We start from the raw sequence: 27,255 nt of genomic DNA, 5'->3' as shown, positions 1-27,255 counted from the left end.
GTCACTTCAGTCGTGTCCAACTCTGTGCGACCCCATAGATAGCAGCCCACCAGGCTCCACCATCCCTGGGATTCTCCAGGCAAAAACACTGGAGTGGGTTGCCATTTCCTTCTCCAGTGCATGAAAGTGAAAAGTGAAAGTGAAGTCGCTCAGTCGTGTCCGACCCTCAGCGACCTCATGGACTGCAGCCTTCCAGGCTCCTCCATCCATGGGATTTTCCAGGCAAGAGTATTGGAGTGGGGTGCCATTGCCTTCTTCCCATCCATACCTAAATATTACCTATAGGCCATCACCTATAGGCCACTTTCCATTTCTAGGGACTTGCATACATCTGGAGCCTGCGTATTCCTATTTTACTTCATCGTTAAAGACAGGATACATAGGGTCAGAAAGCATTCCAAGAGAGCTCTTAATCATCTATGGCAGAAACTCTTAGCATTTCAGAAAAAAAAAAAAAGTTTGTTTGTATGAATATTTTGATGGCTGATAGAAAGAAGTGAATTTCAAAACGGTAAGGGAACACCTTCAGAAACTTTTAAAGACTAATTAGCTATCCTTTTTCCTAATTGATCTTAATTTACTGTCTATAATAATTTAGACCAAGGGCAGACAAACTAGATGTACAGATCACATTTAGTCTTTTTTTTTTTTTTTTTTTTTTTGGTATGGCCCTTGAGCTAAGCATGTGTATTATCCTTAAAGAGAAAAGAATGTAAAAAAGAAATGAAGGAGATGAGAGAGATAGAGATCAAAATAGAGACTGGGAGGAAGGAAGTGAGGAGTCAACAGAGGGAGGAAGAAAAGAATTTTAAAAGAATTTAAAAAAGAAAAGCCTACTATGACCTGCAGTGCCTAGACTATCTGCATCTGACCCTTTATGTAAAAGTTTGCCAATCTTCTTTAGAGAGTGAAGGTAATTTGCGAGTGCACTCAAGAAGAGCTGAAGCAGTCGAATTACATGATGGATTGGATAAATATCCATACTTCCCAGATGCGGAAAACAAGGCTTACATTGTGACTTGTCCAACCCCATATAACCGCAAGTAGTGAAACCAAGGTTCAGACTCAGGTCTGTCTTTTCTGGACCCAAAATGCATAGACTTGAATCTTGATTCCACTGTGGGCTAGCTGTTTAATCTCAGACCAGTTAATCTGTCTTTTCTGTGTAGGTCTGTCTTGAATAAGTTGCAAAGCAATTGGTAAAGAATAAGAAATGGAATTAAAGAACCAGAGAGTATGAGTGGATTGTCTTCTAAGAACCAATCTTGTTGGACTGAGGTCTTATTTTGCGTTTAACTCTGTCATCTTCTGGGCTTCCCAGGTGGCACCACTGGTAAAGAACCCGCCTGCCAATGCAGGAGACACAAGAGACGCAGGCTCAATCCCTGGGTGGGGAAGAGTCCCCTGCAGGAGGGCATGGCAACCCACTCCAGTATTCTTGCCTGGAGAATCCCGAGGACAAAGGAGCCTGGTGGGCTACAGTCCATAGGGTCGCACAGAATCAGACATGAGTGAGCATGCATGCAAGTGGTCTAATTCCTTTCTGATTTCGCTTCCTAAGAATGTAAATTTGGGGCGGTCTGAAATGAATTTCAGTATACGGTAACTTAGGGAGTTCATGGCTAAATGAGTACTACTCCATTATTCCATACCGTGGTTATTTGAAACATACCTGAGTAAACATTTACTGAATGCTTATAGGGACTGGCACTATATTAAGTGCCTTTCATTTATTTTTTACTTTATCGTCACAGAAACCCTATAGGGCAAGCACACTTGTGATCACATCCATTTATAACATAAATGAGGAGATCGAGTTGTAGAGATTTTATCTGTGTCCAGTACTACTTTGAACCCAAGAAGTCTAACAGCAGAAAGCAGTCTCTTCACCCCTCTGCTATGCTGCCTTGCCTTTATCATGTTTTGAAGACTCATATGTTCATGGGTATTTTCTGTTTTATTGAAATATCTCCCTCTCCTGCACTTATTTTTGAGTTGATATAATTTAAAATATTATATATTTCTGACATATGATAATAATATACTACAATTTAGTATTTAATGTAAGCCTCACTCTTGTTCTTTCTTTGGACGTGTATTTATTTTCACTTGGTTATTCTTCCAAATAAATTTTAAAATCACATTATGAAGCGCATGTACATGCCCACACACAAAAACACACACAAATACATTCTACTTCTCTTGGGATTTTATCAGATTCACTCCAACTGTACACATTACTTTGAAGATAGATATTTTAAAGTATAGAGTTTTCCCATCCCCCCCAATAAAAGCTTTAGTGGTTGATTTTTCTTTAATTTTTGGGAAAATATTTTTCATACAATTGGAAAAATACATTTTACTTATATTAATATTAAGTGCTATTAAGAATATGAGAAAAAAAGCTATGGTTTTTCCAGTAGTCATGATGGATGTGAGAGTTGGACTATAAAGAAAGCTGAGCACTGAAGAATGGATGCCTTTGAACTGTGGTGTTGGAGAAGACTCTTGAGAGTCCCTTGGACTGCAAGGAGATCCAACCAGTCCATCCTAAAGGAAATCAGTCCTGGATGTTCTTTGGAAGGACTGATGCTGAAGCTGAAACTCCAGTACTTTGGCCACCTCATGCGAAGAGTTGACTCATTGGAAAAGACCCCCTGATGCTGGGGAAGATTGAAGGCAGGAGGAGAAGGGCATGACAGAGGATGAGAGGGTTACATGGCATCACCGACTCAATGCACATGAGTTTGGGTGGACTCTGGGAGTTGGTGATGGACAGGGAGGCCTGCCGTGCTGTGGTTCATGGGGTCACAAAAGAGTCAGACACGACTGAGTGACTGAACTGAACTGAACTGAACTGAAGAATATGAAAAGAATGAACTTTCCTCCAATTATACACATCTAAATAATAACATGATTTTTACTGAATCACTCTTTATACAGTTTGAGGAAATTAATATACTTTTGCCTGTCTCTCTTTTCTTTCACCCATTTTTTGCATTTTTTTATCACTTGAAATTTTAGATCTAGATTGCTATTAAAATTGTTTTCATAATGAATTTTTTATAGAATACTAAATACAATTATTTAGATACAAGTGTGTTTTACTGTCTTAATTCTCTTGACTTACATTTTTTAAAATTCCCCACAATTAATTTTTAATTATTTATCAAACTAGATTTTTTTGAGTTACTGAGTTACTGTTTCCAACATACATGTAAACAATATAAATCCACAGCATTTGCAAATCTGAGAAAAAATTTTTTTGATCTTATATCCAAGAATAATGAAGGCTTCCTGGAAGAGTCAGTGGTAAAGAATCTGCCTGCCAATGCAGGATACGCACGAGACTTGGGTTCAATCCCTGAATTAGGAAGATCCCCTAGAGGAGGAAATGGCAACCTACTCCAGTATTCTTGCCTGAAAAATCCCATGTACAGATGAACCTAACAGGCTACAGTCCATGGGATCTCAAAAGTGTTGAACACGACTGAGTGACTGAACAACAAAAATCTGAAAGCATTTTGAAAGCAGAATCCCTTTCTTATTTTTAATTTTTAATTTTTTACTTTCTTTTTTATTTTTTAATTTTAATTTTGCAATGTTGTGTTGGTTTCTGCCACACAACCACATGGAACAGTCATAATTATATATATACATACCCCCTCCCTCTTGAGCACCCCCATCCCACGCCTCTAGATCATCACAGAGCCGCAGGCTGGGCTCCCTGTGTTGCACAGCAACTCCCCACTAGCTATGAATTTTAGTGGTAATGTGTATATGCAATGCTACTTTCTCAAGATTCCCCTTCTTTTCTCTAAGTATCTTTAGTCAATCGGATGAGGCCCACCCACATTAAGAAGAGTAAGTTGCTTTACATACAGTCTACTGATTTCGTTTTATTGTACTTCATTTTTTTTCATGTTTTCTAACATTTTGTCATGAAAATTTTCAAACAAGTAGCAACATTGTTAGAATTTTATGGTGGACACCCACATTCCCAGCACCTAGATTCTGCTATTAACATTTGATTACACTCGCCTTATTACATAACTAAAAATTCATTAACATATCTTATTATTTGTGATGTGCTTCAAAGTAAATCAAAGACATCAGTACACTTCCCCCAAATCCTTCCAAGGCATATCATTAATATTAGAGTTTAATATTTGCTGACATTTTTCTTTTGATGTAAAATTTGCAATGAAATGCACCATCTTACAAGTACATTCACTGCATTTTGACAAACATATACAAATATAAGCTACCAGATACAGAATACAGGTAGTTCCCTCACTCCCCTTTCTAGTGAATCCCTCCTCCAAGCCCCAGTGGTAACCCCTGTTCTAATTTTTTTGCACAGTAGATTAGTTTTATATATTTTGGCCTCATGTCAGTGAAATTACATAATATATACTCTTTTGTGCAACACTTCTTTCAGCCTGCGTAATATTTGTGAGATCTACCCATGGTCTTTCACGTATCAGTCACTTGCCCTTTTGCGTTGCTGGATTCAAGGTTCACCATCATGTATTTATCTGTTTTTCTCTTGACAGACTCTATGGCTCTTTCTAGTTATTGGCTATATGAGTAAAGCCATTGTAAACACCTTGAGTCTTTTTTGTGAACGTATTTTTGTTCAAACTGGGTAGACATCTCTGTGAGGAGCTGCTGGTCATAGAGTGGGTGTACGTTTCACTCTAGAAGAAGCTGTCAGACCTTTTCCCAGGGTGGTTGTATCATTTGCCCTGCCGCGGACAGCCCTGCTCCAGGGGCTGCGTCCCTTCTGCCATAGACGGCTGATGTCAGCCTCTCTGATGGCCTACTAATTTAAATGTGAATTATATCTTAAAACAAAAACACATACATAAAAAAACCTTAGTGCAGCGACTCCACTGGCGTTTGACCAAACTGCTGGGCACCATGGCCTGGTCAAGCTCACGTGTAAAATGACCATCACAATCCATCCCTTGTCAGCTCAGCACACCTACTCATCTCCTGAAACCATACCTGATCTCCAAGTAAAGATAGTAAAAAGCGTATTTCTGCCTAATCTCATACAATGATATTGCATATAACCAAAAACACACAAACTGTTTCCACATGAGGGGAATGCAAAGTCTTTGGGTGATGGTCATCCTTCTCCTTGATAGTCTGTGTATTAAATACTATGCTGTAAAGTTAGCGATACTAAACACTATGGTGCAAAGTCAGTACATTTTGTTATATGGCAAAGGTTTAAGAGATGGAAGGACACACACACCAACATATGGATTAAAAAATAAAGAAGAAATATGCATAATAATTACACCCCTCATTTCTGTAACTGGCCATGTACTCAAAATTGATATTTATAAAGCACTTCTTCCAATACCCATTCCATATTCCCTTTGTCCTCAGAAAGCACCACAATATTTGGCAGTTTTGGAGGAGGGAGATTGGCAGTATCGGGGGCTTCCCTGATAGCTCAGTTGGTAAAGAATCTGCCTGCAATGTAGGAGACCCTGGTTCCATTCCTGAGTTTGGAAGATCCACTGGAGAAGGGATAGGCTACCCACTCCAGTATTTTTGGGCTTCCCTGGTGGCTCAGCTGGTAAAGAATCCACTGCAATGTGGGAAACTTGGGTTCAATCTCTTTGCATTGGGAAGATCCCCTGGAGAAGGGAAAGGCTACCCACTCCAGTATTCTGGCCTGGAGAACTCCATGGACTGCAGTCCATGGGGTTGCAAAGAGTCAGACATGATTGAACAAGTTTCATTTTCATTTCCTTCTTTATGAGGACCCAGCCTGCCCTTAATACAAGGAGTTCTGGGTCTATAAACTAGCTGAAGTCTGAGAATTGATTCTCTGTTTTATGATTAAAGTTGAGACTTTTAATCACTTGACCTAAAGCTCTTCCACTTAATAGACTTCCCATCTGTTTTACTTCCAGAACACTATGATCAACTAGCCAAGGTCATTCACAGAAGTCTGAGTCATAATACCCTGACTGCTGCTTTGACTTCGTGTGCATTAGGACAACCCTATCACCTTACCTTTGGCAATCAAATACCACACTTGGACCTTGCTACCAAGAATCCAATTATCCCCATTACATTTAAGCTTCTCAAGTCAGTGGCAGAAGATCCCACTGTAATTTCTGAGAAGAGCAATCATAGAACTCTTCAGAGACTCTGGAATTCCGCTTGTGAATTTGTTCCTCACGGTCATAGTGAAAAGTGTGTCCTCTGGACCCTCCTGGGGTGGGTGAGCAGGTCTTAAATGACAAATCCTCTAACTTTCTAAGTTCTAAAGTGTGTGAATTGCTCTCTCAATGTGATACCAAGGCACTCTGGTATTTCTACTTTCTCTGGTGTAAGCCACCCTGTGGTCCATGTTTCAGCCAAAAAAGCAAACGGTTAAAGTCCTTTATAGCACCCCAAGCTGCCACATTAATTTCAAAATCTACACCTAGTGCTGTTGTCCAGTTGCTAAGTCGTGTCTGACTCTTTGAGACCCTCATGGGCTGCAGTGCACCGGGGCTTCTCAGGTAGCTTGGTGGTACAGAATCTGGCTGCCAGTGCAGGAGACACAAGAGATGTGGGTTCTATCCCTGGGTCAGGAAGATCCCCTGGAGTAGTAAATGGCAATACACTCCAGTATTTTTGCCTGAAAAATTCCACGGACAGAGGAGCCTGGGCTACAGTCCATGGGGTCGCAAAGAGTCAGACACAACTGAGCAACTGGCATGACTGGAATATATTGATCATGGGAGTAAACAGTGTTCAAAATAAGCTCGGAAACTTCGGCTTGAATAGGTTATTACAAAGATACATGTGCCATGCTTGTAAGACTAGCCTTTATTCCAAAATTGACAGAAAACAAATAGATTAAGCAGAGCAGCATCATGATTTGATCCTTAGTGGGCTCATCTCAATAAACTCAGCCCAATTCAGCTTTGTGTTTCTTTCATCATTAATCCACATATTTAATATGCATTGCCACACATATCCCTCACTTTTGTTTGTGTAAAATGGTGGGGGTGGGGGGAATTGTGATTCTGTTGTAGTTTTGTGTAACTCCTCCTCAGTCAAACTTTGTATTTCACCTTTTGGAGCCTGTGGCGAGTGGAGTCTAGTTTTAGGTCCAGAAGTAAAAAGGGTAATGAGTGGGAGTCCCATGGAGAATTACCAGGGTTTTGTAAGGCAAATGCCACAAGAAAGGCTATTATAAGCAAAGTAGGATTGATCTCTCTTGCAATGTTCCCTTGATGTTTCCAGTTTTCTTGAAGAGCTCTCTAGTCTTTCCCATTCTATTGTTTTCCTCTATTTCTTTGCATTGTTCATTTTAAAAAGGCCTTCTTATCTCTCCTTGCAATTCTCTGGAACTCTACATTCAGCTGGGTTTGTCTTTCCCTTTTCCCCTTCTATTCCTCACCTATTTGTAAAGTCTCCTCGGGCACCACTCTGCCTTCTTGCATTTCTTTTTATTCGGGATGGTTTTGGTCACTGCTTCCTGTAATGGTTTTGAATGGTGGTACTGGAAAAAATTGAGTCCCTTGGACAGCAAGGAAATCAAACCTGCCCATCCCAAAGGAAATCAGCCCTGAATATTCATTGGAAGGACTGACGCCGAAGCTGAAGGTCCAGTACTTTGGCCGCCTGATGTGAAGAGCTGACTCACTGGAAAAGACCCTGATGCTGGGAAAGATTGAGGGCAAAAGGAGAAGAGAGCACCAGAGGATACGATGGTTAGACGGCATCACCGACTCAACAGACATGAATCTGAGCAAACTCCTAGAGAGAGTGGAGGACAGCGGAGCTTGGCGGGTTATAGTTTATGGGGTCACAAAGGGTTGGACATAATTTAGTGACTCAACAACAACAAGGATGATCTCAGATGGGAGTGAAGCAGCTGCTGCTTCTAGCAAAGAAGACTCATCCCAGTTTTCAGATTATCTCATTGGTGCCCCTTGCAATTTTCAGGATCCCATTCTTTTACAATTAATGCCCTTAGTTAACAGTAGAAGCCCTGTGAGATTAGGAATTGAATTTGCATTGTAAATCAGCCACTCAAAGAATGAAACTCTGGGTTGGGTTTTCAGCTCTGCGACTATAGGATGGTTAAGTCATCCCTTAGTATTTGCAGGGGATTGGGTCCAAGACTCCCTTCAGATAGCAAAACTAGTGGGTGCTCGAATCCCTTAAAAGAAATGGCATTGGTTCAGTTTAGTCACTCAGTCCTATCCAACTCTGAGACCCCGTGGATCACAGCACGCCAGGCCTTCCTATCCATCACCAACTCCCGGAGTTCACTCAAACTCATGTCCATTGAGTCTGTGATGCCATCCAGCCATCTCATCCCCTGTCGTCCCCTTCTCCTCCTGCCCCCAATCCCTCCCAGCATCAGCCTTCTCTAATGGCATGGTATTTGCATATAGCATGTGCACATTCTCCCATAATCTTTATATATATAAAACTTCATATATATTATAATATATTATACATATTCTATCAGTTCATTTCAGTTCAGTCTCTCAGTCATGTCCGACTCTTTGGGACCCCATGGACTGCAGCTCACCAGGCCTCCCTGTCCATCACCAACTCCCAGAGTTCACCAAAATTCATGTCCATTGAGTCTGTGATGCCATCCAACCATCTCATCCTCTGTTGCCCCCTTCTCCTCCCGCCCCCAATCCCTCCCAGCATTAGGGTCTTTTCAAATGAATCAGCTCTCCGCATCAGGTGGCCAAAGTATTGGAGTTTCAGCTTCAACATCAGTCCTTCTAATGAGTATTCAGGACTGATCTCCTTTAGGATGGACTGGTTGTATCTCCTTGCAGTCCAAGGGACTCTCAAGAGTCTTCTCCAACACCACACTTCAAAAGCATCAATTCTTCTGTACTCAGCTTTCTTTATAGTCCAACTCTCACATCCATACATGACCACTAGAAAAACCATAGCCTTGACTAGACGGACCTTTGTTGGCAAAGTAATGTCTCTGCTTTTTAATATATATTTTATATATTATTTCATCTCTAGGCTACTTATAATACTTAGTACATATAAATGCTATGCAAATTGTTGCCATCATGTAACAAATTCAAGTTTTGTCTTTTGAAACTTTTTGGAATATTTTTTCAATAATTTTGATAAGTGGCTTATTGTATCTGCAGATGTGAAGCCAACGCATATGAAGGGCTTACTATGTACTAGTGTCTTTCAGGACAGACATAACAGTCTCCAGATCATTTACTCAGTAGTTGAGCTGAGAACATGAATCCTCCAGCTTATCCTTTTCTTTCTTACTTGCTGCTGCTGCTACTGCTGCTAAGTCGCTTCAGTCGTGTCGGATTCTGTGCGATCCCATAGACGGCAGCCCACCAGGCTCCCCCATCCCTGGGATTCTCCAGGCAAGAACACTGGAGTGGGTTGCCATTTCCTTCTCCAATGCATGAAAGTGAAAAGTGAAAGTGAAGTCGTTCAGTCGTGCTGACTCTTAGCGACCCCATGGACTGCAGCCTACCAGGCTCCTCTGTCCATGGGATATTCCAGGCAAGAGTACTGGAGTGGGGTGCCATTGCCTTCTCTGTTCTTACTTACTCTTGTACAATTAGAAGCAACCCACCAATCTCATTACATTTGTCACTTTGACAAAAGTATTTGCAGGTATCATATGCATGCTGACCCCAAATCTCTCCTGCTGTAAGCATTTGATCATTGTACCCAATGTCACATTCTGTATATCTCTACTCCCATTATCTACCATGCCCTCTCAGTGCTCTGCTACTGGAAATAGAGGCATTAGTATCTTTAATCATAAGAGAGAGCCATTTCCACAAAACCCAAAACCAATTCAGACAACTCACTCTTAAGATTTCTTTCCTTTAGAGACAGTTATTGCCATCAAAGGGCTTCCCAGGTGGTCTAGTGGTGAAGAACTCACCTGCCAATGCAGGAGATGCAAAAGACAAGGATTTGATCCCCAAGTTGGGGAGGCCCTATGGAACAGGAAATGGCAACCCACTCTGGTATTCTTGCCTGGAGAATCCAATGGACAGAGGAGCCTGATGGGTCCACAGGGTCACCAGGAGTCAGACATGACTGAAGTGACTTGGCATGCACTCGTGTGTTGCTGTCAAAAGCTGTATTAGTCAGGGTTCTCCAGGAAACAGAACCAACAGGATTTATTTAGAGAAAAAAAAAGAAAGAACATTTGATGTTAAAGATTTTCCTTTCTTAGTTGAAGAATCTGGCAAGTTCAAAATGTGCAGGGTAGGCCAGCAGGCTGGAGACTCAGAGAAGAACTGATTCTGCAGCTTGAGTGCAAAAGCAAGCTGGAGGCAGAATTTCTTCCTCTTCAGGAAACCTCAGTCTTTCTTTTTCTCCTTAAAGTTTTCAACTGATTAGATAGGGCCCACCCACATCACTGAGGGTAATTTGCTTTACTCAAAGTCTAATTTTTTTGTAATTGTAAATCTCATTTGTTAAAAATACTTTCACAGTAACATGTAGACTGATATTTGACAAAATATTTGGGTACTGTGGCCAGCCAAGTTAACACATAAAACTGACCATCACAACCCAGGAAACAAGAAAATATCTGATATAACTTTAAATCCCAATTGCGTTATGTTTCTATCTCAGAAAACTGTGATGAAATGCTTTTAACAATATTTTATTCTGTCAGATACTCATCATACAAGCATTACTTCAAAACACATAGTCATCTTCTGAGCCTTAGAAATAAGTACATGCATGCTCAGCCATGTCCGACTCTGCAACCCTATGGACTGTAGCCATCTGGGTCCTCTGTTCATGGGATTTTTCAGGCAAGAATACTGGAGTGCTTGCCTTGCCCTCCTCCAGGGGATCATCTCAACCCAGGGATTGATCTTTTATATCAGATCTTTTCTTATTTCCTGGGTTGTGATGGTCAGTTTTATGTGTTAACTTGGCTGGCCACAGTATCCAAATATTTTGTCAAATATCAGTCTATTTTGTCAAATATCAGGGATCGAACTTGCATCTCCTGCACTGGCAGGTGGATTCTTTTACCACTGAGTCATCTTAGAAATATATTTAATTTCAAACAAGTTTGTACACTAATTAGTTTTAATTGTCAGAAAAAAGGGTAAATCCTTGGTCTAACGAGTTATTGAAAGTCATATGATATTCTCTTAAAAATAGATACTTATTGTCCACCCACTTCCTTGGTGACCCTGAAGAGCTGATGGGTTTTATCTCTTGATAATCAGCAGACAGGTAAAAAAATTTTCATTAGCAATTTTAATATGGCAAAATAGTAGTTGAAAAGGAACATGATCACGCCTATGAAATCTATTTGGTACATTGAGTGAATATCTCTATTTTCTTCACATTCTGGAAGACTATAATAAAAGTTGTTTTTTTTTAAGTAACAGAGAAGAGTTAACTATCCGCCTAGTGTTCACCTTCACTTTGTTCCCGTAAGCATGGCCAAGATCGCCAGTGCCCCTTTTGCATAAAAACATGGGACACAGTGTCAGTGCTCCTGCGCAACAATAATGCAAGACCTGGGCTGAACCCGGCTATGACAAATCTGGTGAGAATTAACTCCAACTTTATATTTTGGGGGAGATTATTTTGACTGAGAATGCTGATAAAAGGTTTAATACTGGCCTTTACTTGGACGAGCACGTGCCAAACCTTCCATTGACAGCCGATCATACAGGGGAGAACAGATTTAGTTTTGGACTAATTATTGGTAACAAGGGAGAAGATGAGCAAACACCAAAATACCTTCTGGGAGATGTAATTTATGAGACAAAATCCTAAATAGCAAACCAATTTTCTGCTTCCACTGCTTTTGTTTGGGGAGATTACTGAAGTCTTGGTCTCACGGTCAATCTCTCCAGGCTCACGCTTCTCCCTTCTTTACCCACCAGAGCAGTCAGATATCACTTGCTCGGTCCTATCCTTCATGAATACAACTAAGAAGACTGGTTCAGTGTACTCCTTTCTCTTCTGATGGTACAACCAAGAGCTTCAAAGTCTTTGGCAACATCCTTCTTGATTTACAAAGTTCCAGGTGCCAACTGACATTGAGTTAGAAAAGTGAGTAATGGCTTTACAAGTCAAGACTCCAGTATTTCAGAACTAGTGCAGACCATGACTTGCAGTATTTTCTCTGAATCCGCTTGGAAGCCCAGTTTATCTGAATAGAATGGCAATAGCTAATCTCAGTCAAAGAAACAGCAAGAGAATAAATAATATATACTGTGGTATAGCTTAAGATTATTAAAAAAAAAAAAACCCTCTCTTCATATGGTACGTCATTTCATCTTGACAGAAAATAAAGCAGATATTATCTGTTAATATTCACTTTTCTATACAGTCAAAGAAATAAGGAAAGAATCAGCATTTTATGCAAATTAATAAGTTTCCTACTTCCGAGATTGCTCAGTGGTAAAAGAATCCACCTGCCAATGCAGGAGATTCAAGAGACTCCACTTCGATCCCTGGGTCGGGAAGATCCCCTGGAGAAGGATTTCCAGGGGAATCAGAGATGAAGAGCAAACACACACACATCAAGCCAAGTGTTCTAAAAACTTTATCTCATTTAATATCATCAAATTCTGGATACGGTAAGATTTAGTATTTGTATCTTTTAAACAAGGCAACCAAAAGTAATGCAAGGTGATCTCCCCAGAGGATAATGCTATTAATAGGAAACTAAGATTTTAGCACAGATCTGTTTATTGCCACATTCTCTAACTCTCTTTTAAAATAATGCTAATTAGACTGCAAAGAGATCAAACCAGTGAATCCTAGAGGAAATCAATCCTGAATATTCATTGAAGGACTGATATTGAAGCTGAAACTCCAATACTTTGTCCACCTGATGTGAGGAGACAACGCTTTGGAAAAGACCCTGATGCTGGGAAAGATTGAAAGCAGGAGGAGAAGGGGACGGCAGAGGATGAGATGGCTGAGTGGCATCACCAACTCGATGGCCATGAATTTGAGCAAACTCTGGGAGATAGCGAAGGACAGGGTAATTTTTCTCCTAACATCCTACCAACTGGGGCTGGGCTGGCTGGAGAAGTAAGAAGGAAGGAGGGTATGACATGGGCTGTGACTTGGACTTGCTGGTATGCAGGTGGAACCATGAACAGGTATCACCCTGGGCAGATTTCTGGAGATGGTGCTAAAGTGCTCTTACCTTGCCGAGGTTGTATGCAATGTATCTGAAAGCAACTTGGATGAACAAGTTGATGACATGTTGATATAATAGGTTTTACTTCTGGGAACCATGACTACCCCTATTTCATCTGTCCAGAATATGGACCCCATGACTCAGCCTGTCCCTCTGCTCCTGGTTAATTTCTATTTTTCATATCTAAGCTTAAATATGATTCCCTCTAGGAAGACTTTTCAGAATTGCTTAATCAAAAATTTTGTCAGAGCCCCATGTTGCAGTCTTATAACACAATATTTTTTTTTTTATATTTATTTGGCTGAGTCAGGTCTCAGTTGTGGCACTTGGGATCCTCAGTCTTTGTCGTGGCATGCATGCAGGATCTTTAGCTGTGGCATGTGAACCCTTAGTAGGGGCATGTGGGACCTAGTTCCCTGAATTGAATCCCAAGCCCCCTGCATTGGGAGCATGAGTCTTAGCCACTGGACCACCAAGTAAGTCCCTATTTTTTCTAGATAGCAGTTAATTATAAACATATATTTATATATATGTGCCAGATTGTTTTATCAACAGTGTCTGCCTCTCATTAGGATAGACTATCCAGCTGAGAAGCAATCATCCCATTTGTATCACCATTGTATGTGGTGCTTGACACTTAATACATAAAAATTAAATGTGAGTGACTTCAAAAAGGTAGCTAAGACATGAAGTGGATTATTTAAAGTCTCAATATTGGCAGACTAGAACAATGGGCCAGTGTTAGAGGAATGGTAGACGATGTTCTGATGCTCTGAAAATGAGAAAAATAATTAGGAATTTTAGCACTAAGAAGTTAATATCAGTCAAAGTGTGAGCAGACCACCAAAAGCATCGAACACAAAGCTATAAATTAACCTGATTTTTATTAGATTGAAGATGTAGACTGCCTATTATCATATTTTTAAATTAATTTTACTGGAGTATAGTTGCTTTATGATAGTATGTTAGTCTCTGCTGTACAGCAGAATGAATCAGCGATATGTTCACATACATCCTCTCTCTTCTGGATTGTCTTCCCTGTAGGTCACCACAGAGCACTGAGCAGAGTTCCGTGTGCTATAGAGTAGGTTCTCTTTAGTTATCTATCTTACCGTGTCTTTTTAATGATGATCATGTGTGTGATCTGCCCCTTCCAGCAGTGTGATAGTTCTATCCATCGCTTTTTCCCATCACCCCTACCCCCAGTAAACACATTTTATTTACAGTTGCCAAGGGCTTGACTACTTCGGATACTATCTATAAGTGGAATCATGCTGCAATTTTCTTTTTGTGACTGGTTGGTTTCACTTAGCATAATGTCCTCAAGGTTTAACCATGTTGCAACATATGACAAGGTTTCACTTTTTTAAGGTTGAATAATATTCCTTTGTATATTTATATCACAGTAGCTTTATCCATTTACTTGATGGTAGACAATTACATTGCCTCCACCTCTTGGCTATCATGAACAGTGTTGCGATGAACACAGGTGTGCAAATATTTCTTCAAGAAATTCATTTGTTTTAGAAATATACCAAGAAGTGAAATTGCTGGATCATATGGTAATTCTATGTTTAGTTTTTCTGACAAATTTCCATACTGTTTTCTATAGTGGCTACACCATTTACATTCCCACCAAAAATACAAAAGGTTTCTAATTCCTCCACATACCTGCCAAAACTTGTTATTTTCTGTTTTTTTATATTGGCCATCCTAATGGGTGTGAGGTAACATTTCATTTTGATTTTGTAAACCTTATGATTAGTGATGTTGAGCATCTTTTAACATGCCTGTTGGCCATGCATGTGTCTTCATTGAAGAACTGTGTATTCAAGCCTTTTGCCCATTTTTAATTGCATTGTTTGTTACTGAGTTAGGCAAGTTTTTTGTGTATTCTGAATATTAAGCCTTTATCAGACATACAGTGTGCAGATATTGTATCTGAATCCATCCGTTGACGTTTCACTCTGCCGGCTGTTCTCTGCGGCACACAGCACTGCTCTTTCTCGAGCAGCACTCTGATGATGTCATTCCATCACTGCTACTCTTACCAAATGGCACATACCCTCCTACCATACTACACCCAGTATTTAACCTTGTAAAAACTTGTGGCAGTCTCCTCTTTCCATTCTCCTTTGTAGCATCTTACACTCCATCCAGAATGAATCAGTTTCTCATGACCCTCCCATTGCTACAATTTTAAATTGTGTTTTCCATAAATTTCCTTTCCTCAGTCATCCTTCCATGCTTTCTCTCCCATGAAGTCTTGACTGACTCCCAAAATTGAAAATGCATTCTATCTATAAAACTTAATTGTCTAATTTATTCATCTCTTATGACTCTATCTAGTTTCTATTACAATCTTGTTACATATATTTCACACCATATCATGAACTTATGAATATTGTACCCATATATCTCCAACTGAATGTCTTAGGAGGTACTGAGTACACATACAAATGAATTAAGTGATGAATAGCTTCTGCCCTCCCATTCATAATCTCTGAACTTTAAAAGTTGTTGACAGTTTCTTGGGAGTTAACTGAAATAATCTTCATTCCACTTCTACTGAAAATAGTTTGAAATTCCACAAACTTCCTCTGACTCTTTTCCTCAAAAAAGTCTTACACAATTTAGCCCAACTTTTGGCAGTTAGAAATATAATTGTAGATATTTAAGTGAAGAAGCTTGTTAAAGGGGGGAAGAAAAAGATAGTAAGTCTTAATTCTTGTAGTTTCTAACTCAGTTAGATTACATCAGGGCTCATGTAATATAATCTTAGATTACATCATCATGATGCAGATTACATCATACATCATGGGAGTATGAACTGATGTATTGTTAGTCTGATTCTTTCTTTGTATTAATAACTCTCAACAGAGAAAGTCTGTTAACTCAATGTCCTGGGGAAACCACTCATTGTGGATGGAATTCGTGTTCCTGGCCTATCCCTCCCAGTCAGAGCCACGCATCTTGTCCTTCCTTGGGGTCAGCCTGGTTTATACATGGGTCATCACTGGGAATGTCCTCATCATGGTGGCCATCCAGACCGAAGCCCGCCTCCACACACCCATGTACTATTTCCTGGGCAGCCTCTCGGGAGTAGAAATCGGCTACACTGCTGTGGTGGTGCCCCACCTCCTGGCCAACATCCTACAGTCAGAGAAGACCATCACCCTGCTGGGCTGTGCCACTCAGATGGGCTTCTTCATCGGACTGGGCAGTGCCGACTGCTTCCTCCTGGCTTCCATGGCCTACGACCGCCACGCTGCCGTCTGCCACCCGCTGCAGTACCCTCTCATCATGCCTCGGACGCTTTGCGCCCGCTTGGTGGCGGCCTCCGTGGTCCTCGGCCTCTGCCTGTCCTTCCAGCTGGTGGCCTTTGTCTTCTCTCTGCCCTTCTGCCCAGCTCGGGGCATTCAGCACTTTTACTGTGATGTGCCCCCAGTGATGTGTCTCGTTTGTGCCCAGAGCCACAGGCATGAACAGTCAGTGCTGGTGGCGGCCACACTGGCCATCGCGGTGCCTTTCCTCCTGATCGCCGCCTCCTACGCCTCCATCGTGGCCGCGGTGTTCCGGGCCCACTCGGCCGCGGGCCGCCGCCGGGCGTTTTCCACCTGCTCCTCCCACCTCGCCGTGGTCCTGCTGCAGTACGGCTGCTGCGCCTTCATGTACCTGCGGCCCAGCTCCAGCTACCACCCCGAACAGGATCAGTTTGTCTCCCTGGTGTACACACTGGGGACCCCGTTGCTGAACCCGTTTGTCTACACCCTGAGGAACAGTGAGATGAAAGAGGCCATAGCAAGAGTTCTTGCCAGGAGTTGCCTCCCCCGGGAAAGCTAGGCCACCCTAAAGGACATCATTCCTGAGTGTTCACTGGAAGGACTGATGCGGAAGCGGAACTCCAATATTTTGGCCACCAGATGCGAAGAACTGACTCATTGGAAAAGACCCTGATGCTGGGAAAGATCGAAGATGAGAGGAGAAGGGGACGACAGAGGATGAGATGATTGGATGGCATCACCAACTCAATGGACATGAGTTTGAGTAAACTGCGGGAGTTGGTGATGGACAGGGAGGCCTGGCTAGCTGCAGTCCATGGGGTCACAAGAAGTCAGACACGACTGAGGGACTAACTGAACTGAAAAACTAGGAGAGGGTCTTACCTCTCAGACAAGGGTTAGTTTCCAGCTCGTGCAAATTCCCATGCAACAAGGATTTCTCTCAGTTGATATTAAAATTATCTTTTAAAAGGGTACAAGTTATTTGGACACTATTTAGCTAAGTGTACCAGAGACCTTTAAAATGTTTCTGCCATTTGACTCAGTAATTTCTTTTTTTTTTTTTTTTTTAGCTTATATGGCTGTGCTGGGTCTTAGCTGCAGCACACAGGATCTTAGATCTTTGTTGGGGTATGCGGGATCTTTATCTGCAGCATACAGAAAATTTCATTTTTTTAATTGTTCATGTGTGATCTAGTTCTCTGATCAGTGATGGAACTGGGGCCCCTGCATTGCGAGCAAGGAGGCCCAACCACTAGATCACCAGGAAAGTCCTGACTCAGCAATTTCTATGAATGAAATACATAAGCATCATAAAGTAATATAGACTGGTACTTATAAGGCAATATCCAGGTATCAGTTGGAAGCAGATGGCCCATTCAGTAGATTTTAACTGAAAAAAAGGTATTCTGATTATATGGAGACATATGAGTAAGGGAACCAATAATCGTGGTCAAGGCACTTACGTACTAGCAACAGCAGGAAGCCATTATCACCCTACACCTAAAAGGCAAAAGGATGATAGAGTATTATCTGAGACCAATAAGAGCAAGATTTATCGAAAAGAGACTCTTGGTGGAACTCTGGCCTCAGAGGGAAAAGCCTATTATAGAATAATGGCCATGCAGGGAAAGAGCAGGGAGATAAATACTTAACCCACTCTCTGCCTGCATCCTCCCGTCTCTTGCCTTTTTTCCCATTGGCTGAGTCCATCTGGAAGCAAGAGGGCAGAGAGGCTGAGTGATTCAGTCCACAGGAGTGAGACTTTGGGGACAGACGGGAGCACAGAAGGTCCTTGAGAGCTGGGACAAGAAGATAATAATCAGAACAGAAGTTGGTCGTTAGCATATTAGAAATAACAATGAAGATACATTAACAGTTCAGTTTCCCCAAAATAAAGGATTGGTTAAACAATTACTTATGAGACAATATTACGTAGCCTTGAAATATGTTTTCAAACGCTAGTTGTCAGTTGCTAGTTGTTAGTGATGGCTAACGTTAAGTGCCTTCTGTCTGCCAGAATCTGTGCTAGGGGGCTCACTTTCTCTCCCTTTCCTTCTCCCTCTCCCTACCCCTCTCCGTCTCAGTCTATCTATCTATCCATAAAAGTCGGCAGGTGGAGGAGGTGATGGACTCGTGTCCTCAAGAACCATCTTAATTTGGGGTAGAATTTAAGCATCTTTCCTTGTTTTTTCTGAGGATAAAACTGAATCAAAGAGATTAAATAACTGGTGGATGTCAGACAGCTCACGAGTGGCAGAGTTGGGATTTGAACCCAGATTCCAACTTCAGAGGCAATGTTAACACTTACAACTGGTGAAAGCTGTAAAACCACTTCTACAGCATGACCCAATGTTTGAAAAATACACCATGTGCACATTTTAGGAAGAGGTGGCCACAAATGTACCAAGATGTTAACTATGGTCATCTCCAGTTTGAAGGATAATGAATGATCTTCATTATATTCACTCTCCATCTTTATCTTTTTCCACACTTTCTAGATTACAAAGCTATTATTTTTAATTCAGAAAAAAATAACTGTTGAAAAGCATTTTCATAAAGAATCTGATGTTTATGCTTTAGCTTGAACCATGTGAAATGACCATCATTTGACCACGTGTGATCTACAAGACAGCGACTCACATGTTGCAAGCTCGTGCATTTATGTAGCTTAAATCTTCTATTCCTACAAGAATGCCCTTCTACTTTTCATATAACCCTGTATTGATAGTGTTTCCTTTTTTCTCTTCAAACCCTTGATGATTTCTTAAAATGAGGATAATTATTTTAATATAATTTGACATAGAAATACTGAGAAGGACTTTACATTTTGTAAAGTGTAAGGCATTCTCCTCCTACCCTCTCAAGACATCATGCATCAATTTTATCTGTAACATTTATCTGGGCATTGAGAAGAATGTAAAAAGGTAGGGGGAGGGAAGCAGGGAAGGAAGGAGAAGGTAAGGTTTTCAATTACATTTCAGTGTGACATTTGATGTCATGAATCATATTTCTCATTAACTTATAACTCAAAACAGGTAAGTCAAGAAAGAAAGGATGAATTATAAGGCCAGTGGAGAAACGTCACTGAAGGATTGATTCCAAATTATTGAGTACTTCCAGTCCCCCATCCCCAGACGTATAATAAAGGATGAGGTTTACTTGCTTATCGAAAATCACTTGGCAAACTCATGTGTCTAGTGTCTAGTTAACAAGAGTCCTTTCCTAGAATCATTAGCCATCAAAAGTACATACATAGTACAATAGAATCATGGGAGAAAACATGCCTATGTCTGCCTGGAGGTATTTTTTTTTAACTAGGTCCTCATAAAGCCTATATTTTGCCAATCATAATAGGTGCCCTAGGATTCTTTTTCTCTGACTGGATAAACTAGACACCTATGATCATAAATGCCTGAAAAGCACTTCGTCTGTCTAGAGATGGGGCCATAAACACATAACTAACGGGCTCTCTGACTGTGTATCAGTGCCTCCTGCTCTAAATTCTGCTTCTTATTAGTTCCCTTGTCCCACGTCTTCTGGGATGTGTATCACTGACCCTCACCTAAATTACTGTACCTTGTGGAGCTTCCCAGGTGGCGCTAGTGGTGAAGAGCCTGCTGCCAATGCAGGAGACGTGAGAGACACGAGTTCAATCCCTGGGTCGGGCAGATCCCCAGAGGAGGGCCTGGCAGCCCACTCCAGTATTCTTGCCTGGAGAATCCCACGGACAGAGGAGCCTGGTGGGCTAGGGTCCATAGGGTCTCACAGAGTGGGACACGACTGAAGTGATTTAGCATGCATGCATGTAAAGCTTATTTGGACTGACTTTCTGAAGTACTCTTGGGCTTGATGATGCTTTGCTTCAATTGTCTCTAGTGATTATCCGTGGGTCTTTATCTGTGGTTCTCTCACTCCTTTCCTCTGTGCTTCAACTCTCAAATCGCAGCAGTTTTATCACCCAAATCCCATTAGTCTGGAAGGGAATACTCAATGAGAAGTATAGCCAGTGCCTTGAGGTAACTGAAGAATAAACTTTTCATCTATCTCTGCATCAAAATCACATTCTCTTAATCACTGTGGATTCACAGTAATGCCTGATAGAAAGTAGAGCAAGCCAACTCATCATGTTTTTCTTCAAGAATGCATGAGCTCTTCTTGGTCCTTCAGAAATCCTTAAGATTTTAAGATCAACTTGTCAAGTACCTGCCTCTCTCTCACTCACACACACATACACACACCCACATACACACACCCCTACTGGAATTTTTATTCAGATTGTGATGCATCTACAAATCAATTTCAGAAGTAGTATCTTTAAAAATAGTATACTATGATCCATGACCATGGCATATGTTTTCATTTACTCAGATTTTAACCACTATCTTTCAATGAAGTTACATACTTTTGCAGACAAAGTCTTGCATTTCTATTATTTTGGGTTAATGGTCCTTTACTGGGATATAGCATCTTTGCCATAAAATTCACACATTTAAAATTTCAGAGCTCAATGAACTGTGATAAGTATATCCAGCTGTGTAAACTCGGCTCAGCCCAAGATAACACAGAAAGTTGCTTTGTACCTCTTTCTAGTCAATTCTCCACTTCAGAGGCAACCACTATATATTTTATTCTTCTCATAGAATAGTTTTACCAATTCTTGAACTTCATAATTTAGAGTAAACAATGCAACAGTTATCAATCTCTTGCCCCTCAGCTCCCAATTCACTCTTTTCTATTCTGCTTCATGACGTCCCATGGCTGCTTTGCTAACTGGCAGAACATGGAGTGTCCTCTGTAGAGAGTTTCCTTAGAGGGACACATCGGGAGGAAGCAGCGTCCTTCCTGGTTCTGGTAGGCTCTGCTCTGCTGATGCTCAGCCGTGTCTGACTCTGAGTGACCCCCTGGACTGTAACCCACTAGGCTTCTCTCTCCATGAGATTTTCCCAGCGAGAATGTTGGAGTGGGTTGCCATATCCTCTTCCGGGGGATCTTCTCGACCCAGGGAGTGAACCAGTGTCTGCTGCACCTCCTGAACCGGCAAGTGGATTCTTTACCACTGAGTCACCAGGGAAGCCCTCTGGTAGGCCGTTTCTGTTCTGTTCCTTAAGTCAAGGCTGCCAGTGGTGTGTGGGACACCCACAGACACTCACGTTCCAGTGGCTCTTGCTAGAATTCTAAAGGATGGTTTTGCACTGAGTTTTTTTCCAACATCCCAGCTGCTTTCCTAGCAAGTATCACCAGTGCCTCAGTGGACAGCTTCCCAAAGACTTTCACCCGCATTTCAAGGAGTATATTTCTGTGACTTCAGAAAACTTCTCAAACTTTCTAGAAGGCTACAATCACATACTCTCCAGGTAGGTCAGAATCCCAGCCTTGGGGGTAGGGGGATGCCTTCCTAAAGTTGTTTCCTCTTTGATTCTTTTTGTTCCAGTGGTGCGGGCCTTTTGGTATCCACAGAAAGGGTGGATAATTGGGTGGGTGTATAATGTGTGGAGTTTTTATATTTTTACTGGAGTGTATGTAGTTCCTTTACAATGTTGTGTTAGTTTCTGCTGGACAGCAAAGTGAGTCAGCTATACAGACCCCTCAGCCACTTGCCCCTCAGCCAGGTGACTCCCAAGGGGATTTCTAAGTCTTCATGTGCCTTTCTTTTCACCAGACAAGTAGGGATTTCTTTTCTCTTTTCCATCTGTAAATAGGCAATACATGTCCATGTACACAGTGACCCCCTGTCACCCTCTGTCCAGTCTGCACCAAAGTAAGCATCATTTTACTATATATATAACATCATTTATATATACACACACACACACACACACACATGTATATATATTTACATGTGTATCTCTTCCTTGGGGCTTCCCTGGTGGCTCAGATGGTAAAGAATCTGCCTGCAGTGCAGGAGATGCAGGTTCAATTCCTGGGCCAGGAAGATCCCCTGGAGAAGGAAATGGCAACCCACTCCAGTATTCTTGCCTGGAGAATCCCGTGGACAGAGGAGCCTGATGGACTAGAGCTCATGGGGTCGAAAAAGAGTCGGACACGACTTAGCAACAAAACAATAACAAAAGCATACATTTCTTGATTCTTTAGCCTCGACTCTAGAAGCCAGGGATACTCCTTTTACCTTCAATTCCTGTATTAAAGTTCCCTTTGCCCTTTTTACTAGATAACCCACTGTCACTAGACTAATAATTCCTTTTTATTAAGTTTTCCCTGTTCCAGTATTAGTCTGGTTTCCGTCTGCAGCCTGAATCTTGACTGTTGCATGTAGTACATACTCTTTTGCTTCTGGTTTATTTTGCTGATCAGTGTTGCATTGTGTAAACAGGTAAAAGGTTATCTATCCTTTCTCCCGGAAACCATACGGAAAGACATTAAAAGAACAAAATAGGCATGAGCCCTTGGGATAATGAGCACAGATGAGGGCAGGCAGCAAATAAATATGCTTTTTGGAAAATGTAAGACAAACAGGTAATTTGTAAACAAGTTAGTAGAAGAGAGAAAGTATTAATACCTATCAGCTTGAAAGGAAAGAACCCAATAAAAATAAATCTTGATTGCAGAAAATCTGGATGAACACAGTAATTGGAACCCTCAGGTTCTTCAAAAAAATTAGGGAGGGACTAAAAGCAAGAAAAGTAGTTGAAAATCTGTATTGTTATAGAGACTATTAAGTACGCTGAGGAATAAAGCAAAGACATGATTATGTTTGTGTCATAGAATCTTGGAAAGGAAATACAGATAGAAGGCTAAGGTAAAAGCTGGATAGTTCTAAATTTGAATGTGAGAAAAGAACATTCCTGTTCTCCGAAATCAAGAAAGAAAACAACTGACTGCTTAGAGGTCGCATGGGTCAGTGGTCCAGTGATCAGCAAGATGTTTGATGCTTTGCTAGAAGGACTCATAAGATTTAGCTTATAACTGTACTCATGGCTGACATCTATTAGACTCAGCAGAATGCACAATAGGAGCAGAAAGGGCGTAACAGTGCGGGCTTCCGGCGTTCTTCCTGACGGAGTCGCACAGAGAACACTTCCTTCCACAGAGGCTAAAGGCAGCGACACGTGTGCGATGCTTCTGCCCGGGGAAGCCCACTAGAGACTCAGAGCCCTACTGTCTTATCTGGGGCTGGTCACACGGACATGCTGCACTTGTATGGTAAGGCACAATTATCAACATTGCAGGCTCCCAGTAGGAAAGCAGGTTGCCTGAAAGCAGAAATATGTCAAAGCATCCCATTCAGACTCTGTGACTAGAAATCACCTCTCTCCATCATTGCTGGATCAACTGATATCTCAAGAGAAACTATATATCTGAAATTTTTTAGCTAGTGATTTAAGTGCTTGCCTAAATCAAGAATGACTCCTCCTCCAAGCTAAAATTATTTTTGCTTCCTTAAAACTCATCTACTCATAAGACCATCTACTCATAAGGACTTCCCTGGTGGCTCAGACGGTAAAGCATCTGCCTACAACACGGGAGACCCAGGTTCAATCCCTAGGTCAGGAAGATCCCCTGGTGAAGGAAATGGCACCCCATTCCAGTACTCTTGCCTAGAAAATCCCATGGACAGAGGAGCATGGTGGGCTACAGTCCATGGGGTCGCAAAGAGTCAGACACAACTGAGCTACTGCGCTTTCTTTAAAACCAATCAGTGAAACAGAAATTTCCATTCTTCAAGGGACTCAGATATCAGATTTTAAAAGTGTTTTCTTAACTCTTTATTCTCTATTTGAAGAATATGATAAAACTTTATAATTGCTGCCTGTTATCCATGAGACAATCACCTTTAATATTTTTAAGCAGAATTGGATATGCATTCTGGGGGGAAGGAGACACAGAGGATTTTTGCCAATAACTGAACGTCTACTTTACAGAGGGGAAGCTTTGTACTCCATGTATAAAAACACCTGCATCAGATACCATTGATGATAAAAAAAAACTCCCAATCATAACCTCATTGTCTCATTTTGGCCACATTTAATAAGCTATTTGCTGTCCAGCTTTCTCATGGGACTTCTGCAAGCATTACACTTCTTACAAATAATATTTTGACAAAAGTGAATGCACATTTGATGAGACATACTGAAGCAGAAAAGAAAACACCAACAATGTGCATCTATATATTTTCCTGAAATAAAGGGGGGAAAATCCAGGAATATGTGGTGGTCGATGAGAGTGAGAGAAGGCCTGGGTCTATAAAGGAGGATTTAATCAAGGATATCCTAGAATAACAAATAATTATGCTTTCTAAAATCTCCGGTTGGATGAGTAGTGGAGGTTGGGAGGTGGAAGGAGATGTATCTGCATGCAATTTTGAAGCCAGTTTAGAGTTTGAGATTAAAACATATATAATTTTTTAATTATGAAAATTTACCAATTTATAGAGTATTCATCAAGTCAAAAGGAAAAACATATTCTAACATCTAGTTCCCAAAATAACAAATTCTTCTCCTCCAGACATTAGAGAATCTAGAATCAACAGACCTCTTTGTTTTGTATTAATTTAAATGATTCCAAAGCAAGACAAATGAATATACTGAAATCCGGAAAGGAATGCCTCCTTGAAGAAGTACTAAATGTAGGACATCCCTCAGTCCCCAGTGTTCAGATGCCAGCTTGGAGTCAGGACTGATGTCTTCATCCTTGGCTCTCCTCAAGCGCATTATTTATCACTAAGAGGTGAGTATTTGACGGCACGCCACAATCACGTTGGCATCCATTCTTCATGTTGCCCAGTGTCCTGCCCGCAAGATGAACTTGACAAATGTTGGATGCATGTTAAAATGCAGTAAAGTCAGGCAAAAATCATAATGATGACATAAGTATTTTTCCCCTGGTAATTCACATGCACCCTTTCCAAGAAACTGAAGTTTGTTTTTTCAAAACAAGTGCTTTTAATTTAATCATTTTGAAAGTGTATCTAAAATACACTGGCAGTGCCTGGCGTGGCACATAGGAGTAATGTGATGATCCCACTGCTGGGCATATATCTGGAGAAAACCATGGTTCAGAAGTATACAAGCACCCCAGTGCTTATTTCAGCACTGTTAACAATAACCAAGTCAGGAAAGTAACCTAAATGACTATCAACAGAGGAATGGATAAGGAAGATGTCATACGTATACACAATGGAATATTCAGTTCAGTCGCTCTGTCATGTCCGACTCTTTGCGACCCCATGAATCACAGCACGCCAGGCCTCCCTGTCCATCCCCAACTCCCAGAGCTTGCTCAAACTCACGTCCATTGAGTCGGTGATGCCATCCAGCCATCTCATCTTCTGTAGCCGCCTCTCCTCCTGCCTTCAATCTTTCCCAGCATCAGGGGAAAGGTGGTGGTGAGGGACACATTGGGAGTTTGGGACCGACATATGGACACTGCTTTATTTAAAATGGATAACCAACAAGGACCTACTGTATACAACAAGGAATTCTGCTCAAGATCCTATAATAACCCAAATGGGAAAAGAATTTGAAAAAGAACAGATAAGTGTGTGTCCATATATAAGCCTGAATCACTTTGCTGTGTCCCTGAAACTCACACAGCATTGTTAGTCAGCTGTGTGCTGTGCTGTGCTCAGTCACTCAGTCGTGTCCGACTCTGAAACCCCGAGGACTGTAGCCCACCAGGCTCCTCTGTCCATGGGGATTCTCCAGGCAAGAACACTAGACTGGGTTGCCATGTGCTCCTCCAGGGGATCTTCCCAACCCAGGGATTGAACCCAGGTCTCTCCAATATAAAATAAAACTTTTTAAAAAGAGAAGTAAAGTGATGGTAGTAGGCAGTCTAGTCTGCACAGACTCACCCAAAGCTGGAATGAGCCATGTGAGCCTGGAATGCAAAGATGGACGTGTCCTGCTTTGTCCCAGTAAAGTCCCCATTGTGTCAGGTGTCTTGGACAGAGAATTTCTTGAACACCGACAGGCATTTTGGCTATCAGAAAGCTCTTTAAAAATGCCTAATACAAAATAATGAAATAAGCAGAAGGGTTCTGGTACAAACCTGAGTTCCTCTAGAGCAGTGTATCTCTAGGGGCGCCGTCAGCTGGATCCCTACATCAGAATCAGCAGCAGTAATTGGGGAAAGTGCTGCTCCCAGCGTCCCTTACCCAGTGCCACCCAATCAGACGTCTATAAAGAATGAGAATATCCTTTTGAAACAAACATCCAGTGACTCTGTGTAAACTCAAGTTTACATATCAAAGATGTGCAAACCAATCTTCTTTTCATAGTGACCCACACTGAGAGCCTGTTTATCTTCACTCTTGCTGATGTTCCTCAGTCCTCGTCGATAGTCCTGAGGGTTCAGCTGTTGAGGTCGCACCCCCAGTGACTCTCTGCTAAGCCTCCTGCTAAAGTCCTTACTTTTGCTTTGTGCTTGTCTCAATTAGGACATGACGGTTCCTGGAAGATGGCATGTGCAGGAATTCCACAAGAAATTTTTCTGCATTGATAATTTATATCCCCTATTCACATTCTTTAATTTTTTTTTAAGTTGCTCTTTAAAAATAGTTTTCTTGAAGGAAAGTATACCAGTAAGCTTTACTTCTTCACCCAAATTCCCTTTGGGATTAATTAAATCCAGTCCCTGAAAATCAGGGAAGAGAAGTAGAGCTATTGCAGCAACAAATTTCTCATTCCATGCAGTGCATGGTCCTTCATTCAGTTCAGTTCAGTCACTCAGTCATGTCCGACTCTTCGCAACCCCATGAATCACAGCACGCCAGGCCTCTCTGTCCATCACCAACTCCCGGAGTTCACTCAGACTCACGTCCATCGAGTCAGTGAT

The 27,255-nt window shown here is 41.4% G+C and overlaps 1 protein-coding gene across 1 annotated transcript; it reads left to right on the top strand.

Annotated features, from left to right (window-relative positions):
* The first annotated feature begins 16,072 nt into the window (after window positions 1-16,072).
* LOC133261509 (olfactory receptor 10W1) lies at window positions 16,073-17,020 on the top strand. The gene has a single exon (XM_061439982.1). The coding sequence runs from the start codon at window positions 16,076-16,078 to the stop codon at window positions 17,018-17,020; it is 945 nt and encodes a 314-aa protein (XP_061295966.1). The 5' UTR covers window positions 16,073-16,075.
* The last annotated feature ends 10,235 nt before the right edge of the window (window positions 17,021-27,255 follow it).

Source organism: Bos javanicus, chromosome 15, assembly GCF_032452875.1.
Source record: "Bos javanicus breed banteng chromosome 15, ARS-OSU_banteng_1.0, whole genome shotgun sequence".
NCBI lineage: Eukaryota > Metazoa > Chordata > Mammalia > Artiodactyla > Bovidae > Bos > Bos javanicus.
This window is presented reverse-complemented; position numbering and strand designations above follow the sequence as displayed.